The 25,734-nt window shown below is 41.7% G+C and overlaps 2 protein-coding genes across 3 annotated transcripts in view; both read left to right on the top strand.

Annotated features, from left to right (window-relative positions):
- Positions 1 to 10,182: 10,182 nt before the first annotated feature.
- Positions 10,183 to 13,736, top strand: LOC139571405 (large ribosomal subunit protein eL38). Its single transcript, XM_071394247.1, has 5 exons — positions 10,183 to 10,689; positions 10,895 to 10,921; positions 11,633 to 11,693; positions 11,896 to 12,018; positions 13,662 to 13,736. The coding sequence occupies exons 2-5, from the start codon at positions 10,919 to 10,921 to the stop codon at positions 13,685 to 13,687; spliced, it is 213 nt and encodes a 70-aa protein (XP_071250348.1). The 5' UTR covers positions 10,183 to 10,689; positions 10,895 to 10,918; the 3' UTR covers positions 13,688 to 13,736.
- Positions 13,737 to 15,613: 1,877 nt separating this feature from the next.
- The window catches only part of LOC139571399 (protein tweety homolog 2-like), a 106,292-nt gene continuing 96,171 nt past the window's right edge, over positions 15,614 to 25,734 (top strand). The window contains exon 1 of one of the 2 annotated variants that reach the window (XM_071394229.1): positions 15,614 to 16,273. In XM_071394229.1, coding sequence (XP_071250330.1) covers positions 16,145 to 16,273 — 129 coding nt within the window. In that variant the 5' untranslated portion in view covers positions 15,614 to 16,144. The remainder of the gene's footprint in view (positions 16,274 to 25,734) is intronic. The other variant, XM_071394230.1, reaches the window with a different exon arrangement.

Genomic DNA, 25,734 nt, shown 5'->3' with positions numbered 1-25,734 from the left:
AAAATATCAGAAACTTTGAACATCCCACAGAGCACCATTAAATCCATTATTTAAAAAAATTTAAGAATATGGCACCATAACAAACCTGCCAAGAGAGGGCCGCCCACCAAAACTCACGGACCAGGCAAGGAGGGCATTAATCAGAGAGGCAACAAAGAGACCAAAGATAACCCTGAAGGAGCTGCAAAGCTCCACAGAGGAGAATGGAGTATCCGTCCATAGGACCACTTTAAGCAGTTTATGATTGGGCTATAGACTGTATCACCCTCTGGTTGCTAAACTAAAACTTCTGATTACTTTCACCATCATCTCAAACTAGGAAGATAGTGAGAGAAAAATTAGATATTTTCCAATAGCCATATGGAGTGTCTACCGTTGAATGAAGCTAACCGAAGGACGATGCATTTTTGCTGCAAACCAGTGAATTATCTGTTTTGACACTTGAAATAATAGAAAGATAAAAGATAATTGCACTCTTAAATCATTCAAATGATTAGTGTATTCAACGTAGTCAAGCATGGCAAGAATTTCAAAATGTAATATGCAATAAACGTCCTGCATTTGTGCTATAGGCTTACTATATTTTTTTATTTAACCTTTATTTAACCAGGTAGGCCAGTTGAGAACAAGTTCTCATTTACAACTGCGACCTGGCCAAGATAAAGCAAAGCAGTGTGACAAAAACAACACAGAGTTACACATAAACAAACGTACAGTCAATAACACAAGAAAATAAATAAAGATCTATGTACAGTGTGTGCAAATGTAGAAGAGTAGGGAGGTAGGCAATAAATAGGGCATAGAGGCAAAAATAATTACAATTTAGCATGAATACTGGAGTGATATGTGCAAATGATGATGTGCTAGTAGAGATACTGGGGTGCAAAAGAGCAAGAGGGTAAGTAATAATATGTGGATGAGGTAGTCGGGTGTGCTATTTACAGATGGGCTGTGTACAGGTGCAGTGATCGGTAAGCTGCTCTAACAGCTGATGCTTAAAGTTAGAGAGGGAGATATAAGTCTCCAGCTTCAGTGATTTTTGCAATTCGTTCCAGTCATTGGCAGCAGAAAACTGGAAGGAAAGGCTTTGGCTTTGGGGATGACCAGTGAAATATACCTTCTGGAGCACGTGCTACGGGTGGGTGTTGTTATGGTGACCAGTGAAATATACCTTCTGGAGCACGTGCTACGGGTGGGTGTTGTTATGGTGACCAGTGAAATATACCTTCTGGAGCACGTGCTACGGGTGGGTGTTGTTATGGTGACCAGTGAGCTGAGATAAGACGGGGCTTTACCTAGCAAACACTTAAAGATGACCTGGAGCCAGTGGGTCTGGCGACGAATATGTAGCGAGGGCCAGCCGACGAGAGCATACAGGTCACAGTGGTGGGTAGTATATGGGGCTTTGGTGACAAAACGGATGGCACTGTGATAGACTGCATCCAGTTTGCTGAGTAGAGTGTTGGAGGCTATTTTGTAAATCACGTCGCCGAAGTCGAGGATCGGTAGGATAGTCAGTTTTACAAGGGTATGTTTGGCAGCATGAGTGAAGGAGGCTTTGTTGCAAAATAGGAAGTCTGGGGTGAACCAAGGGCTATATCTGTTCTTAGTTCTACATTTTTTTAATGGGGCATGCTTATTTAAGATGGTGAGGAAAGCACTTTTAAAGCGCAACCAGGCATCCTCTACTGACGGGATGAGGTCAATATCCTTCCGGATACCCGGGCCAGGTCGATTAGAAAGGCTTGCTCGCTGAAGTGTTTTCGGGAGCATTTGACAGTGATGAGGGGTGGTTGCTTGACCACAGACCGATTACGGACGCGGACCAAACTACCATTGTTTCTTCACCTTTACTCCCTTCTTCCCCTCTTATCACTGCCTCCGGATAGGAGACATGCTGGACAGCCCTTATACTTGCCACCTCCATCTCCTTCACCCTAACTGGGCACTTCATGAATTCTGGTGCATGTTCACCACCACATTTACAGCATTTCACCTCAACTGGCATGCGATACTCCTCCCGTCTACATACACTTGACATGTCCAAATGGTTTACATTTATCACACCGCATGGGTTTGGGCACGAAGGCTCTCACAGGATATCTCACATAATTCAAAAGAATAGATGGAGTGGGCTTCCTCAATGCGGGTCAGTCGGCGTGCACCATCCACTGCATCTATTTATTCAGTTACATCCTCTCACTTCTAGCGCCACTCCAGAGATAACACCCTTGATAGGCAACCTGCTTCGCAGATCCACACACGACACATTCCAATCCTATATCTTTTACAGGTGCAAAGCAAGCTCCTTCTGCTCCTCGGACATACGAAACCCCCAAATAAAACGGATTTCTTGTTATTTTCACTGATGCCACCTCATCTAACGCAGCTTTAATTTTCATTGACACTTCAAACGGACATCCCAGGTATCTGGATCGATCCAAAACCCTCGCTCCGTTTAAAGAACAGTCAGAACTAGGCCTGGATTTACTCCAGGACCCCTTTACTTACCTTGTTTCCTTCTGTATTCTCCTTCTCACTCTCATCAGTTTCAAACAAAACATCCGCCTCCGCCATCTTCTAGTTTTTGAAACGCCCCACCCATCCGAGTACATTTCATGTACTCTCTGCCATTTTTTTCCATCATATTTAATCCTTCGTCAGTTCCTGTCTACTTAATAATCCCGTCTTCTGAATTCAAGTATTTGACATGGGGGAAGGGACCAGAAAGATCAAACTTTATCAATGTAGAAGCATCAGTCATTTTTCATACTTTGGTTATCATACTTTGATCTGGTTTCTTCCAAATATCATCCATTTTCATGAAAAACAAGATTTTTACTGTTCATGACCTTGTAGGGGGTGTGTCTCCCATAGACCATGCGATAGCAGCTGTGTCTGGTCTACTTAGTTCATTGACTTCCATTGGAACAGAAAAAATTGTGACCAGTGAGTGGAATATAACCCCGTGTGACCCGGCATATAGTGTACAAAACCTAATCTAGATAGACATCCTATACAGAACACATTAAATTAACACGAGTAAATACGAATGTGTTCTTAACTGACTTAACTGCCTAGTTAAATAAAGGTTAAATAAAAAAGAAACAAAAATAATAAGTAGATGACTCCTACAATGTTTTATAGGATCTACCTGCCTTGCAAACTAGCTTATAACCTGTTGCATTACTGTATTTAGATTGCTCGAATCTCATTTTTATTTTTATTCAAGATAAAGCAAAGCAGTGTGACAAAAAACAACACAGAGTTACACATAGGATAAACAAAAGTACAGTCAATAACAATAGAAAAATCTATACACAGTGTGTGCAAATGGAGTAAGGAGGTAAGGCAGTAAATAGGCCATAGTCGCGAAGTAATTACAATTTAGCAAATTAACACTGGAGTGATAGATGTGCAGATGATGATGTACAAGTAGAAATACTGGCATGCAAAAGAGCAAAAAAAGTCAATAAAACCAATATGGGGATGAGGTAGGTAGTTGGATGGGCTATTTACAGATGGGCTGTGTACACCTGCAGCGATCGGTGAGCTGCTCAGACAGCTGATGCTTAAAGTTAGTGAGGGAGATATAAGTCTCCAACTTTAGTGATTTTTGCAATTCGTTCCAGTCATTGGCAGCAGAGAACTGTAAGGAAAGGCGGCCAAAGGAGGTGTTGGCTTTGGGGATGACCAGTGAGATATACCTGCTGGATCACGTGCTACAGGTGGGTGTTGTTATGGTGACCAGTGAGATGAGATAAGGCAGAGCTTTACCTAGCAAAGACTTATAGATGATGTGGGTCTGACGACGAATATGTAGCGAGGGCCAGCCGACGAGAGCATACAGGTCGCAGTGGTGGGTGGTATATGGGGCTTTGGTGACAAAACGGATGGCACTGTGATAGACTGAATCCAGTTTGCTGAGTAGAGTGTTGGAGGCTATTTTGTAAATGACATCGCCGAAGACGAGGATCGGAAGGATAGTCAGTTTTACGAGAGTATGCTTGACAGCGTGAGTGAAGAAGGCTTTGTTGTGAAATAGGAAGCCGATTCTAGATTTAACTTTGCATTGGAGATGCTTAATATGAGTCTGGAAGGAGAGTTTACAGTCTAGCCAGACACCTAGGTATTTGTAGTTGTCCACATATTCTAAGTCAGAACCGTCCAGAGTAGTGATGCTAGTCGGGCGGGTAGGTGCAGGCAGCGATCGGTTGAAGAGCATGCATTTAGTTTTACTCGCATTTAAGAGCAGTTGGAGGCCACGGAAGGAGTGTTGTTTGGCATTGAAGCTCGTTTGGAGGTTTGTTAACACAGTATCCAAAGAAGGCCAGATGTATACAGAATGGTGTCGTCTGCGTAGAGGTGGATCAAGGAATCACCCGCAGCAAAAGCGACATCATTGAGAAATACAGAGAAGAGAGTTGACCCGAGAATTGAACCCTGTGGTACCCCCATAGAGACTGCCAGAGGTCCGGACAACAGGCCCTCCGATTTGACACACTGAACTCTGTCTGAGAAGTAGTTGGTGAACCAGACGAGGCAGTCATTTGAGAAACCAAGGCTGTTGAGTCTGCCGATAAGAATACGGTGATTGGCCAAGTCGAAAGCCTTGGCCAGGTCGATGAAGACGGCTGCACAGTACTGTCTTTTATCCATGGCGGTTATGATATCGTTTAGGACCTTGAGCGTGGCTGAGGTGCACCCGTGACCAGCTCGGAAACCGGATTGCACAGCGGAGAAGGTACGGTGGGATTCGAAATGGTCAGTGATCTGTTTATCAGTGATCTGTTTATTAACAATCTTTAGGAATCTCGGACGATACGAAAGAGTTGTTGAACAGACTAATAGAGGTTGCAACAATGGCGGCAGCTCATTTTACAAAGAGAGGGTCCAGATTGTCTAGCCCAGCTGATTTGTACAGGTCCAGGTTTTGCAGCTCTTTCAGAACATCTGCTATCTGGATTTGGGTGAAGGAGAAGCTGGGGAGGCTTTGGCAAGTAGCTGCGGTGGGTGCGGAGCTGTTGGCAGGGGTTGGGGTAGCCAGGAGGAAATCATGGCCAGCCACATAGAGAAATGCACCCGTGACCAGCTCGGAAACCGGATTGCACAGCGGAGAAGGTACGGTGGGATTCGAAATGGTCAGTGATCTGTTTATTAACTTGGCTTCCGAAGACTTTGGAAAGGCAGGGCAGGGTGGATATAGGTCTGTAACAGTTTGGGTCTAGAGTGTCACCCCCTTTGAAGAGGGGGATGACCGCGGCAGCTTTCCAATCTTTAGGAATCTCGGACGATACGAAAGAGTTGTTGAACAGACTAATAGAGGTTGCAACAATGGCGGCAGCTCATTTTACAAAGAGAGGGTCCAGATTGTCTAGCCCAGCTGATTTGTACAGGTCCAGGTTTTGCAGCTCTTTCAGAACATCTGCTATCTGGATTTGGGTGAAGGAGAAGCTGGGGAGGCTTTGGCAAGTAGCTGCGGTGGGTGCGGAGCTGTTGGCAGGGGTTGGGGTAGCCAGGAGGAAATCATGGCCAGCCACATAGAGAAATGCTTATTGAAATTCTCGATTATCGTGGATTTATCGGTGGTGACAGTGTTTCCTAGCCTCAGTGCAGTGGGCAGCTGGGAGGAGGTGCTCTTATTCTCCATGGACTTTGCCCATGTTTTTGGATTTAGGGTTGTACCTGGTGGGATCCTTGATAATTAGTGTGAGATTGAGGGTATCTAGCATAGACTGTAGGACGGCCGGGGTGTTAAGCATATCCCAGTTTAGGTCACCTAGCAGAACGAACTCTGAAGTTAGATGGGGGGCAATCAATTCACATATAATGTCCAGGGCACAGCTGGGAGCTGAGGGGGGGGGGGGGGGGGGGTATATAACAGGAGACAAAAGTGAGAGACTTATTTCTGGAGAGATACATTTTTAAAATTAGAAGCTCGAACTGTTTGGGCATAGACCTGCAAAGTATGACAGAACTTTGCATGCTCTCTCTGCAATAGATTGCAACTCCTCCCCCTTTGGCAGTTCTATCTTGACGGAAAATGTTGTAGTTGGGGATGGAAATCTCAGAATTTTTGGTGGCCTTCCTAAGCTAGGATTCAGACACGGCAAGGACATCAGGGTTGGCGGAGTGTGCTAAAGCAGTGAGTAAAACAAACTTAGGGAGGAGGCTTCTGATGTTAACATGCATGAAACCAAGGCTTTTACGGTTACAGAAGTCAACAAATGAGTGCGCCTGGGGACACACAGGGCCTGGTTAACCTTTACATCATCCGAGGAACAGAGGAGGAGTAGGATGAGGGTACAACTAAAGGCTATCAAAACTGGTTGTCTAGTGCGTTTGGGACAGAGAATAAAAGGAGCAGATTTCTGGGCGTTGTAGAATAGATTCAGTGCATAATATAGACAGGGGTATGGTAGGGTGCGGGTACAGTGGAGGTAAACCTAGGCATTGAGTGACGAAGAGAGGTTGCATCTCTGGACGCACTAGTTATAGTGGGTGAGGTTACAGCATGTGTGGGAGGTGGAACAAAAGAGGTATCTGAGGCATGTTGAGTGGGGCTAGGGGCTCCGCAGTAAAATAAAACAATGATAACTACCTTAAACAACAGTATACAAGGTATATTGACATTTAAGAGAGACATAAAGCGAGGCATAAAGCAATCACAGGTGTTGATTGGGAGAGCTAGCTAAGAAAACAACAGGTAAGACAACAGCTAATCAGCAAAGACAACAACAACAGGTGAATGGGCGATGAATGGCCTAGAGGGTCAGTTAACTACACACATGGCCTGAGTTCGAAGCTGGGGCCATCATTTAAACAAAATGGAGTACCGTGATTAACGAACAGTCCAGCAGGCATCAGCTATGTAGCCAGGTGATCATAGGGTCCAGTGAACAGCAATAGATGAAACAGTGAAGCCGTTAGGTAGTCGTTACTATGCTAGCAAGCGGGAGACACAGCGTTCATAAAGATAGCAGGCTGGGGCTAGCAGAAGCGTCTTGACCAACGTCCGGCCAAGCCCGGTTTGCTAGCCGGGAGATGAGCCTGGCTCGAGGCTAACTGGTGTTAGCTTCAGGACAAGGGCGTTAGCCACTATAGCCACTCAGTAGCAGCTAGCTAGCTGCGATGATCCGATGCAAAGGTCCAGAGCTTACGTCAGGAATCCGGTGATGTAGTGGCTTCTAGTCGTGTTAGCTGATGCCTCCTGGACTCTTCACTGTGTAGCCGAGTGATCATAGGGTCCACTGAGCAGGCCGGGTGATGGGCCTGGCTCAAGGCTAGCTTCGGGGCTGGGCCAATCGGTAGCAGCTAGCTAGCTGCGATGATCTGGAGTAATGGTCCAGGGCTTACGACAGGAATCTGGTGATGTAGTGGAGAAAAGCAGTCCGGTATGCTCAGGGTTTTTATTTTTTATTTTTATTATAAACACAACAAATAGAAAAAAATTGAAATATACAAACAAGAGTACATAAACCTAACAGACAGGGGTATTACATATCAAGATTCATTTTCAATTTGTTAAATACTTTTATGGTGCATATTGCTTTTTTGTTTTTACATTTACTGATCATTTCAAAATAATATTTTAATTCTGTCTTAAATAATGTGAAAAGGGGTTTGTTCTCTGCCCACTTCATTTTATGGATAAAGAATCTTCCATGAAAGATAAATAAATGAACAATGAAAGTTAAATCAGGGTCCATATCATTTGAATCAAAATAAAACATAATATCAGAGTCTTTCAGATTAACATTAATAGTTGTTTCTTTTAAAATAAAAACTTCTAACTCACTCAAATCTTCTGACATAAGAACAGTCCCAAAATAAATAGTCAAGAGTTTCTGGGTCACAACCACAAAATACACATTTGTTATCAATAGCTATTTTAAATCTGTGTATAATAAAGGTCTTTACAGGGTAGTCTATGAATGAGTTTGTATGATACTTCTTTCACCTTATTAAATATACAATATTTACCAGACAACAACGAAACTTTGTTCCAGTTCACTTGTCCTAGGGCTGCATTCCAGTACATTTTAGCAGAGGGAATAGTAACATATTGACATAGTTTCCTTATATACATGTGATTACATTTATAGTTTAAAATGTCAATTCCTTCCAATTGTATTGAGGCTACAAAATCCTCAACAGTTGCACTTGGAGTAGTGTTATATTCTCCTAAAAGAAGAATAGCACCTTTAGGGACAGCTCTAACAACAATTTGGTACTCCTCAGGAGTGAATGTAACATTGTGTGTTCTGATAAATTCTGGATAATCATATAGTTGTCCATCATTATTCAATAATTGTTAAATCCAAATAAGGTTGTTGTCAAACCAGTTCTGGAAAAATAACGACTTGTTTTTGTATTTTATGTCTTTATTATTGTATACCTATGTGGGGAAAAATTGTGTTTGTACATGAGGTTCCAAATTAGAAGTTCTTGTTTATGAAAGTTTGCAAGCTTAATAGGGATTTTGCCCATATCAAAGTTGTATTTGAGTAAGAATTCTAGACCACCAATCTGTTGGAATATTAAATTAGGGATGATATTCCAAATGCAATCTATATTTCTTAAACAGTGTTTTATCCATGTAATCTTAAATATTATATTAGAGGTTGTAAACTCCAGAGCATTCAACCCTCCCACACGTTGGGTGCTACATATTACCACTTTTCTTAAATAATGAGGTTTATTCCTCCATATGAAGTTACATAATTTAGTATCAACCATTTTAGTTACTGACAGAGTAACATCCAAGGTAAGGGAGGTATAAACTAATCTGGACAGACCTTCAGATTTTGATAAAAGTACACATCCAGATAAAGAAAGATCTCTTAATAACCAGGAGTTAAATCTCTTTCCAATTTTCTCTGCAATAGGAGAGACATTTAAGTTGCCCCTTTCTTTCTGATCTTTGCTAACTTTAATACCAAGATATGTGATCATATCTTTTACAGGGATATTACATACTGAGTTTAAGTCAAATCTTTTCAACGCAAATAATTCACATGTCCTAATATTCAGAGATAAAGCTGATACATGTGAGAAGGCATTAATACACTCAATAGCTTTCCTGACTTCATTATGATCTTTAAAAAAATGGTGGTGTCATCAGCCAATTGTGAACATTTTATCTCTTTGTCTTGTATCTGAATACCCCTAAAACTATCCTTATTTATATGAAGTGTCATAACTTGTGTGACCAATAAAAATAAGAAATGAGAAATTGGGCATCCTTGTTTAATTCCACGTCTAATGTTGAATCTCTGTGAAGTTCCATGGGATAATTTAACAGAGCTGTTACTATTATTGTAAAGTGTCTTAATTACACTTTGAAAATATTGACCAAAATCAAAAAATTGAAGTCTCAAAAAGAAAATGTTAAACTGTATCAAATGCCTTGTAAAAGTCTACAGATAAAATAAAGCTATTGTAGTCTATCAAGTCCAATACTAGTCGAATATTATTACATATATGTCTGCCCTTCATAAAACCAGACTGGGTATCATCAATGATTTGGTCAAGACCATTTTTAAGTCTTTCTGGAAAGATGGATGCAAGTAGCTTTCCATCATTGTTCATTAATGTGATTGGTCTCCAATTTTCTAACACCATAGAATCTTTGTTTGGTATGCTAACACGGCACCCAAACCGGCTGCGCGAGTGCGCCATCGTGCGCTATCCTGCTTAAATGTATTTTGCCCCCCCACACCAACGCGATCATGACACGCAGGTTAAAATATCAAAACAAACTCTGAACCAATGACATTAATTTGGGGACAGGTCGAAAAGCATTAAAATGTATGGCAATTTAGCTAGTTAGCTTGCACTTGCTAGCTAACGTTAATTTGTCCTATTTAGCTAGCTTGCTGTTGCTAGCTAATTTGTCCTGGGATATAAACATTGAGTTGTTATTTTACCTGAAATGCACAAGGACCTCTACTCCAACAATTAATCCACACATAAAATGGCCAACCGAATCGTTTCTAGTCATCTCTCCTCCTTCCATGCATTTTCATGTTTAACTTATATGGTGATCGCATCTAAACCTTCATTGTATTACTACGACTACCGGCAAAACAGTTCGTTTTTCAATCACCCACGTGGGTATAACCAATGAGGAGATGGCACGTGGGTACCTGCTTCTATAAACCAATGAGGAGATGCAAAACTAAGATTTATCCAAGCTAAAAGCGGCTGGTGTCTGAGCTAAAGGTAAAGGCAGCTAGCAGTGGTTAACAATGACTAAATAGAAGAAAAAAATATATGACTAAATAGCAAGTAACTAATCAGCTGGTTAGCATCTGATGGAGGTTCTAGCTATAAGGTCTAAAAAATAGCAGATCCGTATCACATTGGGTGAGACTGGTTGCCGAAAGGTATATTTAATTTTAAAATGGAGAAAAGAGATTGAAATATATACCAAAAAAAGACGAAAAAACTAAATGTACACGGGACAACGACAAACACGTCTGCACTGCTACGCCATGTTGGATCAGGAGTTTGCAAATTGGTTATTGTTTCTGGGAAAATTAAAAAAGTACATGTTTATGTAAGGATAAATGAGTGAAGAGAAAGTCGTTCGTCTTACATTTGTCCTCCATGGTATGCCGTAGCTTGAACTATAAATTTTACGTCAGCGGAAGTTCCGTCCTCTTCGTCCCCTCGCTTGCAGGCTGTGTAAGTTGTATATTTTTTCCATACAGTCAATATCACATTTATAATCATCCTCCATCCTTCATTTAACTGCATAATATGCCCCCAAAATTATTAAAGAATGATCTTACAAAAATGTAACCATATAATAAACCTAGTATTAGTTTTGCATTGCTTGTTCTACTGAAATTATCTGCATTCTGACCCTTAACCTTCTACGGTCTTTCAGGCTTCAGTCCGCTGACACGGCAAGATGGTGAGGACCATTCTTAGAATTTTAATTACGTGGCTAACTGTTCATGGCAGACTGTTGTTTAGTAAGCTTACTGTTAGCTATTTCGTTGCGACCGTTGCTATCTGTTTGCCTGGTTGTTACCTGTGTAACTAGTTAGCCAGCATTATCTAGCCGAGTAGGCTACTAGTTAGTACAGGCCAATTCCGGTGCGACCTAGTAAAGTTGCCGTGGTTGGCTACCGCCAGTACACGAGTTGCTAGCTAACTTAAACTGATATTGTGTAACTATTTCGTTAGTAACTGAAATGTCAACGAGTCGAGTGGTGATAGTTACAGTGAAAGGCAGCTACAACTGTCATCGTGAGTTGTAACGAGCTAACTAGCGAACGTTAGCTAGCCAATGTTAACCTGGCTAACCAGCATGTCTTAGCAAGTTGTCCAACCATCACAGGCTGTCTCGTGCTTGTGATGCATTTACACGCTTGCCAGAATAAAGGTGGACCTAGTGCTAAGTTCTGATATAACCAGAATCTTTAGTTCCACCGGTCCACTGACAATCCGCAGATTACTTTCATTTAGTTAGCCATCTAGCCAAGAGAGAATAATAACAAGCTATGTCAGCAATGAGACTATAATGTCATGCCATGTTAGCTAAGGTTTTTGCGTTGAGTTAACCCCTGTAGTTGTGTGGTTGTTGCTTATTTATACTTATTATTTACCTGTTGTATTTCAGCCACGAAAAATAGAAGAAATAAAAGATTTCCTGCTTACAGCAAGGAGGAAGGATGCCAAGTGTAAGTATTACATTGTTGCCCACATGCTCTGCTCATCTGACAATTGAATCAGGTTTTGTGCACTAGTCGGTACACTCAATGTGGAGTTTGTTAACGCTTATGTCTTTATCATTTCTGCACCCACATAGGATTCTGTCTGGGAACGCTGACTACGAACCATAGTGTTGAATGTTCAGATTGCTTCTTGTTTATTATCCCACAGCCGTAAAGATCAAGAAGAACAAGGACAATGTCAAGTTCAAGGTGCGTTGCAGCCGGTACCTGTACACCCTCGTCATCACAGACAAGGAGAAGGCAGAGAAGCTGAAACAGTCACTGCCCCCAGGTAAGATGCTCAACTTTCATCACATGGAATCTGGCATGTTGTGGTTGGTAATTGGCAGAAGGAGTCTGAAATCTGTTTTATAGGACCATCTCTCAAGACCGTTAATCCTGTAGTCTGGTGACAATGTCCAGTCTATAAAGATGTAATTTTGTCAGTGCGGAGTGGTTACAAATTGAACGTGATGAAGTAATCTGATCTATTACTATGCAAGTTGTCCAAACACCACATGTTTGGTGCATTTGCACACTTGCTAGGAGTGTAAGGATAGACCAAATGCTTAGTTTCAACTTCATCAGAATTTGAGTTCCACCGGTGCATGGATGTATATTCCTTAATGCTTTGAGCTGTCTGGGAATATTGTTGGCCCCCTCCCAAAAAAATATCTGATAGATAAACGCTGCTTGCTTCCATTGCCGCTGAAGATTTTAGTGAAACTGACAGCGTTTTAACTATTTTGGAAGATATGAAAAAGACAATCATATCAGTTAAAAAATATAAAGTTCCCAGTTTATGCTAAAAAAAAAAACACTGAGGTTATAAAAATAGGTTATATTTCACTCAACATTCCATGACGTACACTAAGGAATTGTTGGCAGAATAGGTAGTTGCAGTTCAATGCATGATTTAATATAACTCAACAATACTTTTCTTGGTAGTCCAAAACATATTGTTCTCAGGTTGTTTATTTATTTTTATTTAACCTTTATTTAACCAGGTAGGCCAGTTGAAACAAGTTCTCATTTACAACTGCGACCTGGCCAAGATAAAGCAAAGCAGTGCGACACAAACAACACAGTTACACATGGAATAAACAAACGTACAGTCAATAACACAATAGAAAAAGGTATATACAGTGTGTGCAAATGGCATGAGGTGGTAAGGCAATAAATAGGCCACAGTAGCAAAGTTATTACAATTTAGCAAATTAACACTGGTGTGATAGATGTGCAGATGATGATGTGGAAATACTGGTGTGCAAAAATGTAAATAAAAATAAAGTAAATAACTGCTAGCAAACATCCAGTGCAAAGTGAATGATAGCAGGTCTGTGGCAAATGTCTTGTTTTCATGAAGGCCTACTGTAGCTCTGATTGGCTATGGCGCACTGGTCTGAGTAGACTCTGTTCCTATTTACTGCCGTATCTATTAATTGTTCAAAAACATTGCTGCTTTCCCATTCTATGTTGCTATAGAATTTTTGCTAATGCCCTAATATGCTATTCCCAAACTTTTTGAGAATTTATTAACTTGACCATATCTAAGTGGTCGCTTGTCAGAAAATGTTTTTACGTGTCGTTCTTCCAGGGGGTGTATATGAACAGATTTGAATAAGATTTCATGTCGCTAAAATGTTGCAGTTCCCTTTTTTAAATTGATTTATATTCTTTCCTGAACCCCCAACTGTAATATGCTTTTATCCAGAGCAGTTATGGTTAAGTGCCTTGCTCAAGGACATATCAACAGATGTTTCCCAAAATCTGCTCAGGGATTTGAACAAGCTAACTTTCGCTTGTCTTCCTACTGCCAGTAGCATTTCTAATAATGTCAAGTCTATCAAGTTTGTAGCTTGGTCACTCAAAGCATGTTTTGTGAATGAGCATGATTCATGTAATGTAGTTTCTAACCAGCTCATCTCTTTTCAGGTCTGGCTGTGAAGGAGCTCAAGTAGAGAACTATCTTCGTGTACAGTAAATTGTAATAAAAAGAGGAAAACCATTTGTCTTTGTCATGCCTGTTATGTTCCACTACAGTAAATGATCTATATTCATGTGTGACATGCTTAGTGGCTCTATTTTGGAAGAAGGCAAATGAATGTCTGCCAAATGAAGTGACTGGATTATCTAAGAGCTGGTTTCCCAGACAGATTAAACCTGGTCCTCAGATTTAAGGACTTCCTCCAATGATTTTTGTTGTTGTTGTACCTGTCCTATTGCAGTGATATCCCAAGTATAAATACGATGAAGTACACTAAAGGGTAAAACAAATGTTTTGTATTAGTGTTTTTAAGACAACTGCAAACTTTAAGGAGTTGGGCATTCAAGAGTTGGTTTGATTGGAAGTTGTGATGTCATCGGCCTCCCTCTTGCTTGAGGAGCACTAGAGAACACAAGAGGGAAGGCCCACCCCCACTGGTGCTGTCATGACTTGCATGGATCACCTGTTGAGATGTCTAGTCGGGTGTTTAATGATGTGACGAAGAGACGGCTGCTGTTGAAGATTCACCATCGAGGGTGCTCTTGGTCCAGGACTAGGCTTACTCATTGACTGGGAAACGCCCTAAACAAATTTGACAAGTTATCTGTGGTGGAGTCAAACCAGTTACTACACAGGCTCTCTTCCAATAAATAGTCAAATGATGTTTTTTTTTTTGTTTTTTACCGTTATTTTACCAGGTAAGTTGACTGAGAACACGTTCTCATTTGCAGCAACGACCTGGGGAATAGTTACAGGGGAGAGGAGGGGGATGAATGAGCCAATTGTAAACTGGGGATTATTAGGTGACCGTGATGGTTGAGGGCCAGATTGGGAATTTAGTCAGGACACCAGGGTTAACACCCCTACTCTTATGATAAGTGCCATGGGATCTTTAATGACCTCAGAGACCACATCTACATTGTTTGGGGTGGTGACTAATGTGGTAACATTACTTACACACATCCAATCACTTATAGCCCTGCACTTACTTCATGGACTGGTGGATTTAAATACAAATATGCTTCTGGAAGTGACTAGATGAAGAACCTGCCATTATTACAGATGCAGTACTATTACTTTACCCACACTGCCATTTCATGGATTTGGGACAAGAATTATGTATATAGACTTAGTGATCAATCTGATGGTTAGGGTATTTATAAAAATAAAAAAAAGTGGCTATCTACATGCTAATTATGAATAATTGAAAGGTGTAGATGGGCAGTCTAGTTTCTTTTGGCATGGTTAGCTGAAGCCTGCACAGTAAGTTGTGAACAGCGATCTGATCAATTCGCTATGAACTCAAGTAGGCCTAAGGGCAGTACCATTGACATGCAGGTGTAGGGCTAAAGTTCTCCATGTCAGACTAGTGCATAGTCAGAATCAGCCTCATGAGACTCATCCACTTCATACAGAATGTTCTGAAGGTTGAGACTTCAGATATTCGCCTTGTCACAGCATGCTCAAATGTTATTTAGTGTTTTGCTTTATTTGTTGGAATGACCATAGCATTGGCTACTGTACTACAAACTAGACAGACCACTTCCCCACTGATATGCTAGGATACATAAAGGTTTGCGTCTCAAATGGCACACTATTCTATATACTGCACTACTTTTGACCCGAGATTTATGGGTCTTAAATCAAATTAGTAGACTATAAGGAATAGGGTGCCATTTTGTTATTTAAAATATTGTAAGGTTTCGGGATAGAAAGTTAGAACCCATTCTTCAGTTCCCTGTCTGTCAACACTGGGTCATTGTCCAGCAGCTGTGTGCAGACTGGAAAAAGACTCAAACTGCGCCGTATAACTACGGTAATTATATCAGTTGTGTGTTATTTCCATGGCACGTTGGTAAACTTTGACAGATTCTGCATGTGAGTTTATTTACACTAGATGGGAGTGTTGCAAACTCAATGGGAGCTACCCAGATATCGATGTTGCTTTTGCGGACATTTTATTATTATTCTATATTTGGCCTATACCTATATATTTTTTCATAAACTTGAGTATCCATTTACCACGTGCCAAGCCTTACTTTTCCCAATTCAATTTTTTTCATTACTATTCGTGTTCCTGCTTTCAGGTTCTGCGCTCTTTCGCTTTGTCTCCAGCGACTCTTATTCCTACGCGCTCTCGTGTAGGGACGGCCCTTGGAATGACTGGACCAGCAGACGGTAGCGATAGGATGGCTGTGGTTGAAACGGGCTGACCGGGCACGGTGTGCTAATTTTCTTTTTCACGGATAATTTTGGGATGCTTTCCTTTAACGATCTCCCTACATCTTTTGTCTACTGTGCGTGTGAACGAGTTTACATTATCCAGCATGCTTTTTCATTACAGTTTATAGCTTTGTTACAGAAGACGGGACGGAGCTGTCCGTTTACTAAAGAAGACTACTAGATCTTGGATAATTAAACTCGGGCCAGGATGTCTTCAATACGGGAGGATTATATGGCACCTTGGTGGACATATTGGCTACACAATTTCCCTCATGTCAACTTGAACTTCCAGCCCATCGACAACACGTTCACTCCCCAGGATCAGAACTACCAGCAGGTTCGTGGTAGACACCGAGATTAGGCCCACGCGGGTCTCATAATCTCCATCCCAATTGGCACCGACCTTAATCCCAATATATTGCACAATTTTTGACCATGGCCTTCAGAGCTCTGGTCAAACGCAGTGCCCTATAAAAGTAATGGTAGGATGCCATTTGGGATTAAACCATAACATGCTGGTGGTTCCCACTTTTTCAGCAAGATGCTAGACATTTGTGAATAGTCATCTGAGAGATAGTGTACCCCAGAAAGGACATTATCTTGTTTGTAAATATCAAAGATTAAATGTAATGTTGCAAGTAGCCTTAACATTGCATTGTAGTCTGTCCTGTGTAGGCCGACCATACTTCTGCTGTTGGCAGAAATTCTCAGATTAAGCAATTAATTAATTAATTAAAATCACGCTAATTTTTCAAAATAAAAGCCTGAAACTATGTCTAAAGCCTGGTCACAGCCTGAGGAAGCCATTGGAAAAGGAACCTGGTTGATGCCGTGTACCTTCATAACGCCGGTTCCTCTCTCCGGTTGCCTCTGCTCTCCTAACTGCCTCCAGCTGTTCCCATGGGAGGCGATCTTTTCCAGCCAGGATCTCCTCCCATGTGTAGCAACCCTTGCCGTCCAAAACGTCCTCCCATGTCCATTCCTCCTTCGTGCGCTGCTGCTGCTTTCTCCACCGCTGCTTGGTCCTTTGTTGGTGGGTGATTCTGTAACGATTGTTCTCCTCCTCGTCTGAGGAGGAGCAGGGATCGGACCAAAACGCAGCTTTTGTGGAGTACATAATGAATTTATTCAAACAAGACGAACACGAAGCACACTTGAATAAATTACAAAATAACAAAAACGATGTAGACCGACCTGGACATGAGAACTTACATAACACGAAGAACGCAGGAACAGACTAAACAAACGAAACAGTCCCGTGTGGTACAGACACGGAAGACAATCACCCACAAACAAACGGTGTGAACAGCCTACCTTAATATGGTTCTCAATCAGAGGAAACGTAAAACACCTGCCCCTGATTGAGAACCATATCAGGCTAATTAACAATGAACCTAAACATAGAAACACATAACATAGAATGCCCACCCAGCTCACGTCCTGACCATACTAAACAAAGACAAAATAAAGGAAATAAGGTCAGGAACGTGACATAGTTAAATCTATGATTTGATAGAGCAGTCTGACTGAGCGATGGTAGGCACCAGCATGCTCGTAAGCATTCATTCAAACAGAACTTTCGTGCGTTTTGCCAGCAGCTCTTCGCAATGCTTTAAGCATTACGCTGTTTATGACTTCAAGCCTATCAACTCCTGAGATTAGGCTGGTGTAACCGATGTGAAATGGCTAGCTAGTTAGCGGGTGCGCGCTAATAGCGTTTCAAACGTCACTCGCTCTGAGACTTGGAGTAGTTGTTCCCCTTGCTCTGCATGGGTAACGCTGCTTCGAGGGTGGCTGTTGTCAATGTGTTCCTGGTTCGAGCCCAGATAGCGGCGAGGAGAGGGATGGAAGCTATACCTTTACACTGACAATACTAAAGTGCCTATAAGAACATCCAATAGTCAAAGGTATATGAAATACAAATCGTATAGTGAGAAATAGTCCTATAATTCCTATAATAACTACAACCTAAAACTTCCTACCTGGGAATATTGAAGACTCATGTTAAAAGGAACCACCAGCTTTCATATGTTCTCATGTTCTGAACAAGGAAATTAAACGTTAGCTTTCTTACATAGCACATGTTGCACTTTTACTTTATTTTCCAACACTTTGTTTTTGCATTATTTAAACCAAATTGATATATATTTAGCCTCAAATATTTATTTGAGGCTAAATTGATTTTATTAATGTATTATATTAAGTTAAAATAAGTGTTCATTCAGTATTGTTGTAATTGTCATTATTACAAATAAATTTAAAAAATTGGCCGATTAATCGGTATCGGCTTTTTTGGTCCTCCAATAACCGGTATCGGCGTTGAAAAATCATAATCGGTCGACCTCTAATTTAGAGGGCAAGTTGGTCAGGATGATATCTATGAGGGTGCCCATGGTTACGGATTTAGTGTTGTACCTGGTAGGTTCCTTGATAATTTGTGTGAGATTGAGGGCATATAATTTAGATTGTAGGATGGCTGGGGTGTTAAGCATATCCCAGTTTAGGTCACCTAGCAGAACGAACTTTGAAGTTAGATGGGAGGCAATCAATTCACATATGATGTCCTAGGGAACAGCTGGGAGCTGAGGGGGGTCTATAACAGGAGGAAAAAGTGAGAGACTTATTTCTGGAGAGATTCATTTTTAAAATTATAAGCTCGAACTGTTTGGGCATAGACCTGGAAAGTATGATAGAACTTTGCATGCTCTCTCTGCAGTAGATTGAAACTCCGCCCCCTTTGGCAGTTCTATCTTGTCGGAAAATGTAGTTGGGGATGGAGATTTCAGAATTTTTGTGGCCTTCCTAAACCAGGATTCAGACACTGCTAGGACATCAGGGTTGGCGGAGTGTGCTTAAAGCAGTGAATAAAACAAACTTAGGGAGGAGGCTTCTGATGTTAACATGCATGAAACTAAAGCTTTTACGGTTACAGAAGTCCATAAATGAGAGTACGTTGGGAATTGGTGTGGTGCTGGGGGCAATGGGGCCTGGGTTAACCTCTACATCACCAGAGGAACAGAGGAGGTGTAGGATAAGGGTACGGCTAAAGGCTATAAGAACTGGTCGTCTAGTGCGTTGGGGACAGAGAATAAAAGGAGCAGATTTCTGGGCATGGTAGAATAGATTCAGGGCATAATGTACAGACAAGGGTATGGTAGGATGTGAGTACAGTGGAGGTAAACCTAGGCATTGAGTGACGATGAGAGCGGTTGCGTCCCTGGAGGCACCAGTTAAGCCAGGTGAGGTCTCCGCAAGTGTGGAGGGTGCGACACACAAGCTATCTAAGGCATTTAGGACGGGGCTGGGGTCGAGTGATCATCGGGCCCAATGAGCAGCAATAGGTGAAGTCAGGGGGCCGTTCAGTAGTCGCTACTACGCTAGAGCTGGAGACACGGCGAGCAGGCCGTGGCCAGCAGATGGATCTTCGGCGACGTCTCAACGGAAAAGCCTGTTGAAACCACCTCGGACAATTACGTTGGCAGACCATTCGTGATGGATCAGCAGGGCGCCAATTGGCAAAAGAGGTATTGTAGCCCAAGAATTAGCTGGTGGACCTCTTTGGCTAGCTGGGAGATGGGCCTAGCTCGAGGCTAGCTCAAGCCTAACTGGTGCTTGCTTCAGGACAGAGACGTTAGCCAGGAATAGCCACTCGGATTGCAGCTAGCTAGCTGCGATGATCCAGTGTAAAGGTCCAGAGCTTGCGGTAGGAATCCGGAGATGTGGTAGAGAAAAAGCAGTCTGATATGCTCTGGGTTGATATTGCGCTGTGCAGACTGACAGGTATTGACCGAGCTGAGGCTGGCTGGTGTCCGAGTTAGCGGTGAAGACCGCTAGCAGTGGCTAACTGGCTAGTAGATAGTTAGCTGGCTAGCCTCTGATTGGAGTTCTGGTTCTAAAGTAAAAACATAGCAGATCCGTACCACATTGGGTGAGGCGGGTTGCTGGAGAGTATTTTCAGTCCGTAGATGGAAAGTGAGATTAAAAAATATACCAAAAAAACAAAACACAAAACACACGTCCGACTGCTACGCCATCTTGGATAACTTCTTGTTTTATACCACACCCAATAACACTTTAGCTATTTATTTAAACCCTTGTTAATGGAAGTAAACCTGTGTGAACATCAGACACAGCATATTTCACATCTCTCTTGTAATCACACACAACACAAAAGATAAGGAAGCTGATGCTTATGGCTTAGCAGATAGGAATGCCAGAGGAGAGGAGAGTGCCTGACTGTCATGGGGTAAGCTACAGACTGCACACATTGTTTCCTCACACTTCCAAATGACCAGCCTGGCCACCAAGTCCTTGGGAGTTTCAGATCTTACTTTCCACAAAGACTGGATTTATTTCAAGGAATGTTGTTTTCTATTGCATACAGTGTAAACTAGACGTCTAAAATGGGGACAGACAGCTTTCAGTACTTTTTCAAAGTGGCAAAAGTGAGACACCCACCCTATATTTGCTGGTTCTAATTAGGTAGGTAATGTGGAGCCTTTTCTGTAGGGGTGAACAAGTTTTAATGGGAAAGCGTTAGTAAGAAAGAAAGGGATGGGGAGAGAGTAGAGAGAGGGATGGGAGAGAGCAGAGAGAGGGAATAGAGGGATAGGAGAGAGCAGAGTGATGGGAGAGATTAGAGAGAAGGAAGAGAGGGATGCAGGGGAGGGGGAAGAGGGATGGGGAGAGTAGAGAGAGAGATGGGGAGAGAGTAGAGAGAGGGATTGGGGAGAGTAGAACGAGGGAAGACAGGGATTGGGGAGAGTAGAGCGAGGGAAGACAGGGATGGGGAGAGAGCAGAGAGAGAGAAGAGAGGGTTGGAAGATAGCAGAGAGAGGGATGGGGAGAGAGCAGAGAGAGGGATGGGGAGAGAGCAGAGAGAGGGAAGATAGGCTAATTGACATAATTTGTGTCATTTGGAGGTGTACCTGTGGATGTATTTCAAGGCCTACCTTCAAACTCAGTGCCTCTTTGCTTGACATCATTGGAAAATCTAAAGAAGTCAGCCAAGACCTCAGAAAGAAATTGTAAACCTCCACACATCTGGTTCATCCTTGGGAGCAATTTCCAAATGCCTGAAGGTACCACGTTCATCTGTACAAACAATAGTACGCAAGTATAAACACCATGGGACCACGCAGCCATCATACCGCTCAGGGAGGAGATGCATTCTGTCTTCTAGAGATGAACGTACTTTGGTGCGAAAAGTGCAAATCAATCCCTTAACAACAGCAAATGACCTTGTGAAGATGCTGGAGGAAACGGGTACAAAAGTAGCTGTATCCACAGTAAAACGAGTCCTATAACGACATAACCTGAAAGGCCGCTCAGCAAGGAAGAAGCAACTGCTCCAAAACCGCCATAAAAAATCCAGGCTACGGTTTGCAACTGCACATGGGGACAAAGATCGTACTTTTTGGAGACATGTCCTCTGGTCTGATGAAACAAAAATAGAACTGTTTGGCCATAATGCCCATTGTTATGTTTGGAGGAAAAAGGGGGAGGCTTGCAAGCCAAAGAACACCATCCCAACCGTGAAGCATGGGGGTGGCAGCATCATGTTGTCGGGGTGCTTTGCTGCAGGAGGGACTGGTGTACTTCACAAAATAGATGGCATCATGAGGAAGGAAAATTATGTGGATATATTGAAGCAACATCTCAAGACATCAATCAGGAAGTTAAAGCTTGGTCGCAAATGCGTCTTCCAAATGGACAATGACTCCAAGCATACTTCCAAAGTTGTGGCAAAATGGCTTGAGGACAACAAAGTCAAGGTATTGGAGTGGTCATCACAAAGCCCTTACCTCAATCCTATAGAAAATTTGTGGGCAAAACTGAAAAAGTGTGTGCAAGCAAAGAAGCCTACAAACCTGACTCAGTTACACCAACTCTGTCAGGAGGAATGGGCCAAAATTCACCCATCTTATTGTGGGAAGCTTGTGGAAGGCTACCTGAAATGTTTGACCCAAGTTAAACAATTTAAAGACGCATTTGCAATGCTACCAAATACTAATTGAGTCTATGTAAACTTCTGACCCACTGGGAATGTGATGAAAGATATAAAAGCTGAAATAAATCGATCTCTCTACTATTATTCTGACATTTCACATTCTTAAAATAAAGTGGTGATCCTAACTGACCTAAGACAGGGAATCTTAACTAGGATTTAATGTCAGGAATTGTGAAAACTGAGTTTAAATTTATTTGGCAAAGGTGTATGTAAACTTCCGACTTCAACTGTATATGAAAGGGGTAAGGGGATACCTAGTCAGTTGCACAACTGAATGCATTCAACTAATAGATCATTTGTTGCATTAATTTTGAGGCACAGCTGAGTGAGCATAATTTGCTCTTTTATTTTTACTGGACTGGTGGCCTGCATCTGATGGTCAGTCTGAGGGGAGGTCTAAGCAGCAGTGAGACTGCCTCACCCGACTCACCGTCCCTCCTCTCTCCCTCCCTCCGCTGAGAAAAGAGGATACAGCCATCTAGCTGATGGCGAAACTTAAGTCGCACTGCATTATTTCTGCCTCATGCACAAATTCATGTTAACTCCTATTGCCAGAGAAAGTGAAATATTCCTTGACATGAAAAAAGATACAAGCCACTAATAATAACAACGCAAGCTTATGGAAACACTTTGCTATACTCATTTGTTGCAGCTATAGTGCTAGTTGTAGCGTGAGTAGGGAGAATGCACATTTTATGGCTTAAGTGTTCAACAAAGTGTTGGGAGGGCTGAATAACAACTTAACCTCTAACGAGCCTCTACCCCGGGTCCGGGATCACCCCCCACCCCCCCACACACTGATTAGCATAGCTAGCATAGCTTCACAAGTAGATAGTAGCATCTAAATATCATTAAATCACAAGTCCAAGACACCAGATGAAAGATACAGATCTTGTGAATAAAGCCACCATTTCAGATTTTTAAAATGTTTTACAGGGAAGACAAAATATGTAAATCTATTAGCTAAACACGTTAGCAAAATACACCACTTTTCTAACTCCATCAGTTTCTTACTACTTCAGGTGCTATCACCAATTCGGCTAAACTAAGATATTGATAGCCACTAACCAAGAAAAAACCTCTTCAGATGACAGTCTGATAACATATTTATGGTATAGGATAGGTTTTGTTAGAAAAAAGTGCATATTTCAGGTAGAAATCACAGTTTACAATTGCACCGACCATCACAAGACGACTAGAATTACTATAGAGAGCAACGTGTATGACCAATTTACTCTTAATAAAACATTTCATAAGAATAGACAAAGCATAGCAATGGAAAGACCCAGATCTTGTGATTCCAGACAATATTTCAGATTTTCTAAGCGTTTTACAGCGAAAACACAATAAATCGATAAGTTAGCATACCACATGTGAAAACGTTACCAGAGCATCGATTCCAGCCAAAGAGCGCTATAACGTAATCACCGCCAAAATATATTAATTTTTTCACTAACCTTCTCAGAATTCTTCCGATGACACTCCTGTAACATCATTTTACAACATACATATACAGTTTGTTCGAAAATGTGCATATTTAGCCATACAAAACCGTGGTTACACAATGAAAATACTAGGAAATCAAGCCTCAAAATGTCTGACGTCATCTTTCAGAGTGATCTAGTTTAATTGAAAGCTAATCATATACTTGACTAAAAAATACAGGGTTGACAGGAATCGAAAGACAAATTAGTTCTTAATGCAACCGCTGACTTACATTTTTAAAATGATCCTTACTTTTCAATACAGGGTTCGCCAAGTGACGCGATACACAATATCTTCGACAGAACAACGATTTATCATATTAAATATTGCTTACTTTGAGCTGTTCTTCCATCAGATTCTTGGGCAATGTATCCTTTCTATGTTGTAATCTTCTTTTGGTCGATAGATGTCCTCTGTCCTTCGAAATGTCCACTAACAACGACCGAGACCCCGAAACGTTCCCAAAGCTAGAAAGTGCACGACAAAGAAATTCCTCAGAATCGCACTAAACGGATATAAATTGCTATAAAACGGTTCAAATTAACTACATTATGATGTTTTTAACAACTATAACGAGTAAAAACATGACCAGAGAAATATTGCTGGCTAAACAACGATTTGGAATGAGGCAAGTCCGATGTCCTTCACGCTTCAGGCGCGCGACGAGAAAGGGAGGTACCTCTACGTTTTGTTCTTTTATAGTGGCTGTGATTGTGCAATCGATTCCATTCAAAACGTGATGACGTACAGACACCCAGAGGAAGACGTAGGCAGTGTCGGTTTCTTCATAGCATTCACTGTCACCTTAAAAACAGACTCCAGATCAGGGGTAAAAATTTCTGAAATCTGACCCCTGTCATGAAAAGTGCTGTAGATATAGTTCTGTACCACTCAGAGACAAAATTCCAACGGCTATAGAAACTAGAAAGTGTTTTCTATCCAATAATAACAATAATATGCATATTGTACGATCAAGAATTTAGCACGAGGCAGTTTAATTTGGAGACCAAAATATGCTAATGCGGAACAGCACCCCCTATAGTTCCAAGAAGTTTTAAACATGAACTTACTCATAAAAACAGAAGCTCTTTGCTGTATTCGTTGAGTCTCTCTAGTCATGGTTTTAAAGTCTCACAGCTTTGCTGTGCTTTCAAGGCTTCTTTTTACAGTCTATGGCTCGAGGGAACTGTGCAGACATGGTGAACTGGGCAGTAGCAGTGTGTGGATAAAATCACGAGGGAAGCCATATTACAACCGATGTGTTGTGATAATTGCGTTGTTTGCTCTGTAACCTGTTAATTCATATCCCCTGTGACTGTGATATATATATAGGCCTAAAGGCTGAGACAATAAGACATAGTGGCAGAATAAATTCAACCACACCTTTGTTTCATCACAAAACCGGATAGCAACCTCTGTCCAATGAAGTCCACAAAGCATATTGCATGTACAGGTAACAGACAGTTACATGACCTACAGCATGGTCAAGCAACTTAATTTCCCCGACTTTTTCGGACCACTGAACAACTATTGATTTAGAACCACTGACAGTTACCGCAAGTCACAAAGAAAACAGGAGCTGCCTCCACCATTCCAGCACCATTTCAACTTCAACGTTTCAACATCATCAAATCACCTTTGCTTAGTCTAATACAGTGACATCTAAACAATTGAGTCCAGTTTAATGTAAGCTAAATATGATGTGGCTGTCCATGGTTCTCATTTCTGCGTGTGTGTGTGCGTGAGCGTTCGTGCAAGTAGAAAAAAAATTTGACTAAAGAAACGCCAATGCCATCCTCTCTTTCATGTTGATGAAACGGTCTAACACTTTGTCATACAGTACACGCTTTTAGTGGGGGTTTTTGTGCCAGGGGCACAACAATGTATGAATAAATGGTTGGATCAGAATCGCCATTATAATCATTGGCCAGTATGGAGAATTTTGTAAAACCACAGTCTAGCTCAATCATAGCTAATTTTGGAAAGGGCTAATTTTAGCTAGCTAGCCACCGGAGGACAACACAATGAGATGCAACAATTAAAGTTTTACTGTCATTGACGTATGCTCTCAATGGGATTTGATAGGAGTGACGCCAAAATCCAAGCTGGCTTCCCTTGACACTTTATTTTGGTGCGCCTGACCATTCACAGTTGAGCTCGCTCAGTTTAGCTCGATGCCGATTGGCACATTTTTTTATACCTTTTTTATCAATGGAGGCCAAATGCTCACTGACTTCCCTTGCCTTCAATGCTATGGGCGGCAACAATGTCATACTCGTTTGGACCAGACAGCATCAGATAGA

Source organism: Salvelinus alpinus, chromosome 3 (assembly GCF_045679555.1).
Source record: "Salvelinus alpinus chromosome 3, SLU_Salpinus.1, whole genome shotgun sequence".
Classification (NCBI taxonomy): Eukaryota; Metazoa; Chordata; class Actinopteri; order Salmoniformes; family Salmonidae; genus Salvelinus; species Salvelinus alpinus.
The sequence above is the reverse complement of the archived record's forward strand: the minus strand, read 5'-3'. Positions and strand labels throughout refer to the sequence as shown.